The 8,250-nt window shown below is 40.8% G+C and overlaps 1 protein-coding gene across 1 annotated transcript; it reads right to left on the bottom strand.

The window, feature by feature from the left end:
* Positions 1 to 279: 279 nt before the first annotated feature.
* Positions 280 to 2,629, bottom strand: LOC128643757 (nascent polypeptide-associated complex subunit alpha). Its single transcript, XM_053696577.1, has 4 exons — positions 2,467 to 2,629; positions 2,094 to 2,222; positions 1,784 to 1,906; positions 280 to 399 (listed from the first exon to the last, which is right to left on the bottom strand). Exons 1-4 carry the CDS (start codon positions 2,608 to 2,610, stop codon positions 385 to 387), a joined length of 411 nt encoding a protein of 136 aa, XP_053552552.1. The 5' UTR covers positions 2,611 to 2,629; the 3' UTR covers positions 280 to 384.
* Between the last annotated feature and the right edge of the window lie 5,621 nt (positions 2,630 to 8,250).

The following is an 8,250-nucleotide window of genomic DNA, read 5'->3' as shown; positions in this document are numbered from 1 at the left end:
GTTACACTTAACAGCTTTGCTGGGGTGCTCTTTGCCTCCTGCTGGCTAGGAGTTAAATATCCCACTAGTAATTGGAATGACATTGTGGTTTCTCCATGTCTTAGGAAAGAAATTAGATTTAAAAACAAAAACATTTTAGTTATAATGACTTTGCTGTTAAATCAGTGTTGGCCCTTTAAATATATACACACTTCACTAGCATACAAAATATTTATCTACAAAGACAAGGATGGCTTTTCTATAAATGTAGTGTTGTAACAAAACACACAAAGAAATAAATCACCAACAATAAGCCACAACTTTATTAAACCAATAGAAATAGTATAAATCTCATTTTCAGCTGGACCGACCCAAGAGCAAGACGAAAGATCTTTCTGTGAACACTCACATTGTCAGCTCCTATAAAAGGTAACCACAGAAAAATAGTAAAGTTAACCAGGTTCAGTTTTCTCCACCATGAAATTTGTTTTCGGTTAAATATTAATACTTAGGGTCAGTCTACACCTTAGTCATCCTAAAGTCTTAACTTAGATTAAGCTGCAAATAACCTCCTGCAACCCTTTCTATATCATGCAGCAGGAATGGTAAAACAGTTATTTTGAAATGAATATTGTTTATGGTCAGTTTTAAATGGCTGCCAAGCTCCACCCACTGATGACATCACGATCTGGGCTGCATATTGCTTCCAATCACAAAAGGCTCACTAGTTAGATTCAACAGCTCACTTAAGGTTTCTGCCAATTCTATTCATTATTTTATAGCATTCCGCCGAAAGTCTGTCTGGACCTGGAGCTTTTCCTGACTTAGATTTCTCTATGGCTACAATCACTTCCTCTGAAGTTATTTCTAAATTTAATTGCGTCATTGCTTCGTTGGTAATTTTTGGCAGTTTTACTTCCTTCCAGAAACTATCTTTTGCCTCTTTGTCTATCTTTCCCGGGGAATATATAGCTTGATAGTATTTATAAAACGCCTCTCTAATTTCTGAGGCTTTTGTATAAGTCTCATTTTTATCCTTTATCATAGGGATCATATTCCTATTGTTCCTATACTTACTCATTTTGACCAAGTGCTTAGCCGATATCCCTCGGAACCCCTGGAAATAGCTTCTAGATTTAATGTCTTCCAGGGCACATTTATTATTTAAAAAGACCTCTGGCCTGTATATATTTTTCCATGTGCTATTGCAGGGATTATTTATATATTAATTGTATTTATATATTATTGTCAATGCTATTAAGCAGAATGCATATATGCAGCCCAGATCGTGATATCATCAGTGGGGGGAGCTTGGCAGCCATTTAAAACTGGCCAGAAACAATATTCATTTTAAAATAACTTTTTTTTTACCATTCTTGCTGCATGATATAGAAAAGGTCCAGGAGGCTATTTGCAGCTTAATCTAAGGTAAGACTTTAAGATGACTAAGGTGTAGACTGTCCCTTTAAACCACACCCCCAGTGAATTCTAAGCTGTGACTGTTTCAAGAATTTCAAAGATTATGTATTTTGTGGAGGGATCAGTAACCTCTTACCAGTCTACAAATAATTTATATTTAGAATGCAATTAGGTAAGCAACAAAAAGAAAAACAATTACCCAAATGAGAACAATCCTAAAGTTCTGCTGTGGGTACAATTTGTGGAAAGAAAGAAAATTGGAACTATGTCCTTCCGTGTAACACATTGCTTGTTCAATTCCATTGCAGTGTTGTGTTAAAGGGCAACAATATGCATCATACATATATACTCTATAAACTCTAGAGGAAGGTTATACACTACTCACCATTATAGCATTTACTATGTCGTTACTGTTATTCTTTAGAGCGCGTACTGCCTTCGCCCTGGATACATTTGCTTGTGACATGACAAGTTCGATATCTTTTACTTCCACACCAGTCTCATCAACCTGGGAAGAAAAACATTAGTACAAGATTGCAAACCATCCCCAAATATATCATACAGTTCAACATCCTGTATGTTGTAAAGTTGTAATTTTCACAGACAGGGCTTTTGTTGGGATACACTGAAGCTAAACAAATGCACACATTCTCTACCTAGAGTAGAAGTAGTACAAGTATATGACCAATACAAACCTCCTCCTCTTCGCTCTCCTCTTGTACTGTAGGAGTCTGTGTGTTTTCTTGAATATTTGATACAGTTTCTCCCTGTACTTTGAATTTTTCAGCAGCTGCAAGCTGAGCTTGTTGAGATAGATCTTCAATCTACAAAGAAACAAAATCAAGATGTAATATATATAAAAAAGTTTAAAAAGGAGAAATGATACAGAAATTGAGAAAAAAAACTAAACACCAAAATAAAATCTAAATTCAGTAATAACCATAATGCACAACTTCAAGTTGTGGCTCCTCAAACTGTAGCTGCAAAGCTAGTTGTCAAGGGAATGAGATACCAGTTTTGAACTAGTTGATATATAAATATTTAAAAAAAAATCACACTATTACACACCTTAGCCTCCCCAAACACAATGTATGTGTCGGATGCAGGACTTTTGTACACGTCTGGTTTTGTGATGACAAACAGGATGTTTTTAGATTTTCTGATAGTTACTCTTGTTACTCCGGTAACCTGGCGAAGCCCAAGTTTTGACATAGCCTAGAAATAAAGACATATGAATGTTAAAATGAACAGGAACAGATTATATTGGGAAATCAAGGTGGCCTAAAAATACATCTAAACTGTCATTTTATTTTGCTGCTTATAAAAAATAAATGAAGTTCAGATGGAGTAGTCCGATACCCCTGGCAGCATACTTTGATTTAAAAAAAAATATTAAAAAAAAATGTATGCTTACCTGATAAATTATTTTTTTTCGTTGGCATGGAGAGTCCACAAATCCATTCTAATTACTAGTGGGAATTCAAGTCTTGGCCACCAGGTGGAGGAAAAGAACACCCCAGCAGAGCCGTTAAGTGTCACTCCCATTACCCATAATCCCCAGTCATTCGGCCGAAGGAAAAAGAAGATGACATAAGGGTATAGAGGTGCCTGAGGTTTATAAAAAAAAACAAAAAACTGTCAACTCAAAATAAGTGTGGGCCGTGTACGCTACATACCAAGGAAATAAAAGAATCAGGTAAACAAATTTTGTTTTCTTTCCCATTAGCATGGAGAGTCCACAAATCCATTCTAATTACTAGTGGGAACCAATACCCAACCTAAAAGACACAGAATGGAAGGGTGGGAGAAGAAGACAGACGGACCAATACAGAAGGTACCCCCGCTTGAAGAACCAGTCTCCCAAAGGAAGTCTCAACGTAGGCAAAAGCATCACATTTGTAGAATTTGGAAAAAAGTAGGCAATGTGGTCCAAATGGCCGTCTTACACATCAGCTCCACAAATTTTGAAAGTCCAGGAAGAAGAGACAGCCCTAACTGGAAAGAGCAGCAATTCTTTCCTGAGGCTGTTGACCAGCTGTCTCATAAGCGAACCTGATAACACTTCTCAATCAGAGAGAAAAAGAGTAGAAGAAGTGGCCTTCTACAGGGCAGTAGATTGCCGAAAATCTAGTTGCTTGTAGATAAAAAAAATTTGAGCACGCACAACATCGAAGTTATGCAACAGGCGTTCCTTCTGAGAAGGTTTAGGACAAAGAAGGAAAACGAATTCCTGACAGATGTTGCGATACGACACTACCTTAGGAAGAAATCCCAACTTAATACGAAGGACCGCCTTATCCATATAAAAAAACAATTTATGTAAGAACTTACCTGATAAATTCATTTCTTTCATATTGGCAAGAGTCCATGAGCTAGTAACGTATGGGATATACAATCCTACCAGGAGGAGCAAACTTTCCCAACCTCAAAATGCCTATAAATACACCCCTCACCACACCCACAATTCAGTTTAACGAATAGCCAAGCAGTGGGGTGATAAAAAAAGGAGTAGAAAGCATCAACAAAAGAAATTTGGAAATAATTGTGCTTTATACAAAAAATCATAACCACCATAAAAAAGGGTGGGCCTCATGGACTCTTGCCAATATGAAAGAAATGAATTTATCAGGTAAGTTCTTACATAAATTGTTTTCTTTCATGTAATTGGCAAGAGTCCATGAGCTAGAGACGTATGGGATAGCAATACCCAAGATGTGGATCTCCACTCAAGAGTCACCAGAGAGGGATGGAATAAAAATAAAAACAGCCATATTCCGCTGAAAAAACATAATTTATGCTTACCTGAAAAATGTATTTCTCTTGTGGTGTATCCAGTCCACGGATCATCCATTACTTGTGGGATATTCTCCTTCCCAACAGGAAGTTGCAAGAGGATCACCCACAGCAGAGCTGCTATATAGCTCCTCCCCTAACTGCCATATCCAGTCATTCGACCGAAGACAAGCAAGAGAAAGGAGAAACCATAGGGTGCAGTGGTGACTGTAGTTTACAGTTAAAAAATACCTGCCTTAAAATGACAGGGCAGGCCGTGGACTGGATACATCACAAGAGAAATAAATTTATCAGGTAAGCATAAATTATGTTTTCTCTTGTAAGGTGTATCCAGTCCACGGATCATCCATTACTTGTGGGATACCAAAACCAAAGCTAAAGTACACGGATGAAGGGAGGGATAAGGCAGGTACTTAAACGGAAGGTACCACTGCCTGTAAAACCTTTCTCCCAAAAATAGCCTCCGAAGAAGAAAAAGTATCAAATTTATAGAATTTTGAAAAAGTATGAAGCGAAGACCAAGTCGCCGCCTTGCAAATCTGTTCAACAGAAGACTCATTTTTAAAGGCCCATGTGGAAGCCACAGCTCTAGTAGAATGAGCTGTAATCCTTTCAGGAGGCTGCTGGCCAGCAGTCTCATAAGCTAAGCGTATTATACTTCTTAGCCAAAGCGAAAGAAGTTGCCGAAGCCTTTTGGCCTTTCCTCTGTCCAGAGTAGACAACAAAGCAGATGTTTGACGAAAATCTTTAGTAGCTTGTAAATAATACTTTAAAGCACGAACCACGTCAAGATTGTGTAATAGACGTTCCTTCTTTGAAGAAGGATTAGGACACAATGACGGAACAACAATCTCCTGATTGATATTCTTATTAGATACCACCTTAGGTAAATACCCAGGTTTGGTAGGCAAAACTACCTTATCTGCATGGAAGATCAGATAAGGGGAATCACATTGTAAGCCAGATAACTCGGAAACTCTACGAGCCGAGGAAATAGCTACCAAAAATAGAACTTTCCAAGATAAAAGTTTGATATCTATGGAATGAAGAGGTTCAAACGGAACCCCTTGAAGAACTTTAAGAACCAAATTTAAACTCCATGGCAGAGCAACAGGTTTAAACACAGGCTTGATTCTAACTAAAGCCTGACAAAATGCCTGGACGTCTGGAACATCCACCAGACGCTTGTGCAAAAGAATAGACAGAGCAGAAATCTGTCCCTTTAAGTAACTAGCTGACAATCCTTTTTCCAATCCTTCTTGGAGAAAAGATAATATCCTGGGAATCCTGACTTTACTCCATGAGTAACATTTGGATTCACACCAATAAAGATATTTACGCCATATCTTATGATAGATTTTCCTGGTGACAGGCTTTCGTGCCTGAATTAAGGTATCAATGACTGACTCGGAGAAGCCACTCTTTGATAAAATCAAGCGTTCAATCTCCAGGCAGTCTCAGAGAAATTAGATTTGGATGGTTGAAAGGACCCTGAAGTAGAAGGTCCTGTCTCAGCGGCAGAGTCCATGGTGGAAAGGATGACATGTCCACCAGATCTGCATACCAAGTCCTGCGTGGCCACGCAGGCGCCATCAAGATCACCGATGCTCTCTCCTGCTTGATTTTGGCAATCAGACGAGGGAGCAGAGGAAACGGTGGAAACACATAAGCCAGGTTGAAAGACCAAGGTGCTGCTAGAGCATCTATCAGCGTCGCCTTGGGATCCCTGGACCTGGATCTGTAACAAGGAAGTTTGGCGTTCTGAGATCCAGTTCTGGTTTGCCCCAACAATGAATCAATTGTGCAAACACCTCCGGATGGAGTTCCCACTCCCCCGGATGAAAAGTCTGACGACTTAGTAAATCCGCCTCCCAGTTCTCTACACCTGGGATATGGATAGCCGATAGGTGGCAAAAGTGAATCTCTGCCCAGCGAATTATCTTTGAGACTTTTAACATTGCTAGGGAACTCCTTGTTCCCCCTTGATGGTTGATGTAAGCCACAGTCGTGATGTTGTCCGACTGAAATCTGATGAACCTCATTGTCGCTAGCTGAGGCCAAGCCCGAAGAGCATTGAATATCGCTCTTAGTTCCAGAATGTTTATTGGAAGGAGTGTCTCCTCCTGAGTCCACGATCCCTGAGCCTTCAGGGAGTCCTAGACTGCCCACCAGCCTAGAAGGCTGGCACCTGTCTTTACAATTGTCCAATCTGGCCTGCGAAAGGTCATACTTTGGACAGATGGACCCGAGATAGCCACCAGAGAAGAGAATCCCTGGTCTCTTGATCCAGATTTAGTAGAGGGGATAAATCTGTGTAATCCCCATTCCACTGACTGAGCATGCAGAGTTGCAGCGGTCAGATGTAGACGTGCAAACGGCACTATGTCCATTGCCGCTACCATTAAGCCGATTACTTCCATACACTGAGCCACCGAAGGGCAAGAAGTGGAATAAAGAACACGGCAGGAATTTAGAAGAAGTTTTGATAACCTGGACTCTGTCAGGTAAATCCTCATTTCTACAGAATCTATTAGAGTTCCCAGAAAGGAGACTCTTGTGAGAGGGGATAGAGAACTCTTTTTTTCGTTCACCTTCCACCCATGCGACCTCAGAAATGCCAGAACTATGTCCGTATGAGACTTGGCAATTTGGAAATTTGACGCCTGTATCAGGATTTCGTCTAAATAAGGGGCCACTGCTATGCCCCGCGGTCTTAGGACCGCCAGAAGTGACCGAAGAACCTTCGTAAAGATTCTTGGGGCTGTAGCTAACCCAAAGAGAAGAGGTACAAACTGGTAATGCCTGTCTAGGAAGGCAAACCTGAGAAACCGATGATGATCTTTGTGTATCGGAATGTGAAGATAAGCATCCTTTAAATCCACTGTAGTCATGTATTGACCCTCCTGGATCATAGGTAGGATCGTACGAATAGTCTCCATCTTGAATGCTGGAACTCTGAGGAATTTGTTTAAGATCTTGAGATCTAAAATTGGTCTGAAGGTTCCCTCTTTTGGGAACCACAAACAGATTTGAGTAAAATCCCTGTCCCTGTTCCTCCTTTGGAACTGGATGGATCACTCCCATAACTAGGAGGTCTTGAACACAGTGTAAGAATGCCTCTCTCTTTATCTGGTTTGCAGATAATTGTGAAAGGTGAAATCTCCCTTTTGGAGGAGAAGCTCTTGATATCCCTGGGATACAGTTTCCAACGCCCAGGGATCCTGGACATCTCTTGCCCAAGCCTGGGCGAAGAGCGAAAGTCTGCCCCCTACTAGATCCGTTACCGGATAGGGGGCCGATCCTTCATGCTGTCTTAGAGGCAGCAGCAGGCTTTTTGGCCTGCTTACCTTTGCTCCAGGTCTGGTTAGGTCTCCAGACCGACTTGGACTGGGCAAAGTTCCCTCTTGTTTTGCATTAGAGGAAGTTGATGCCACACTCGCCTTGAAGTTTTGAAAGGCACGAAAATTAGTCTGTTTGGCCCTTGATTTGGACCTATCCCGAGGAAAGGCATGACCTTTTCCTCCAGTTATATCAGAAATGATCTCCTTCAAACCAGGCACGAATAGGGTTTGCCCCTTGAAGGGAATGTTAAGCAGCTTAGACTTTGAAGTAATGTCAGCTGACCATGATTTAAGCCATAGCGCCCTGCACGCCTGAATAGCAAAACCAGAATTCTTAGCCGTTAGTTTAGTCAAATGAACAATGGCATCAGAAACAAAAGAATTGGCTAGCTTAAGTGCTCTAAGCTTGTCAAGTATGTCATCCCATGGGGTCTCTACCTGTAAAGCCTCTTCCAGAGACTCAAACCAGAAAGCCGCAGCAGCAGTGACTGGGGCAATGCATGCAAGGGGCTGTAGAATAAAACCTTGTTGAATAAACATTTTCTTAAGGTAACCCTCTAACTTTTTATCCATTGGATCTGAGAAAGCACAACTGTCCTCGACAGGGATAGTAGTACGCTTAGCTAGGGTAGAATCTGCTCCCTCCACCTTAAGGACTGTCTGCCATAAGTCCCGTGTGGTGGCATCTATTGGAAACATTTTCTTAAAAATAGGAGGG

The sequence above is a fragment of the Bombina bombina genome, unplaced genomic scaffold (assembly GCF_027579735.1).
Source record: "Bombina bombina isolate aBomBom1 unplaced genomic scaffold, aBomBom1.pri scaffold_2758, whole genome shotgun sequence".
Lineage (NCBI taxonomy): Eukaryota > Metazoa > Chordata > Amphibia > Anura > Bombinatoridae > Bombina > Bombina bombina.
Note: the sequence above shows the minus strand (reverse complement) of the source record. Positions and strands in the feature narration are given on the sequence as shown.

Excerpts from the sequence above, each read along its gene's own strand:
- LOC128643757 (XM_053696577.1), bottom strand. The coding sequence starts at position 2,610 with ATGTCAAAACTTGGGCTTCGCCAGGTTACCGGAGTAACAAGAGTAACT. Across the intron at positions 2,223-2,466 it reads TTGTGTTTGGGGAGGCTAAG|ATTGAAGATCTATCTCAACA; the intron begins GTGTGTAATAGT and ends GTTTCTTTGTAG. Across the intron at positions 1,907-2,093 it reads AGGAGAGCGAAGAGGAGGAG|GTTGATGAGACTGGTGTGGA; the intron begins GTTTGTATTGGT and ends TTTTCTTCCCAG.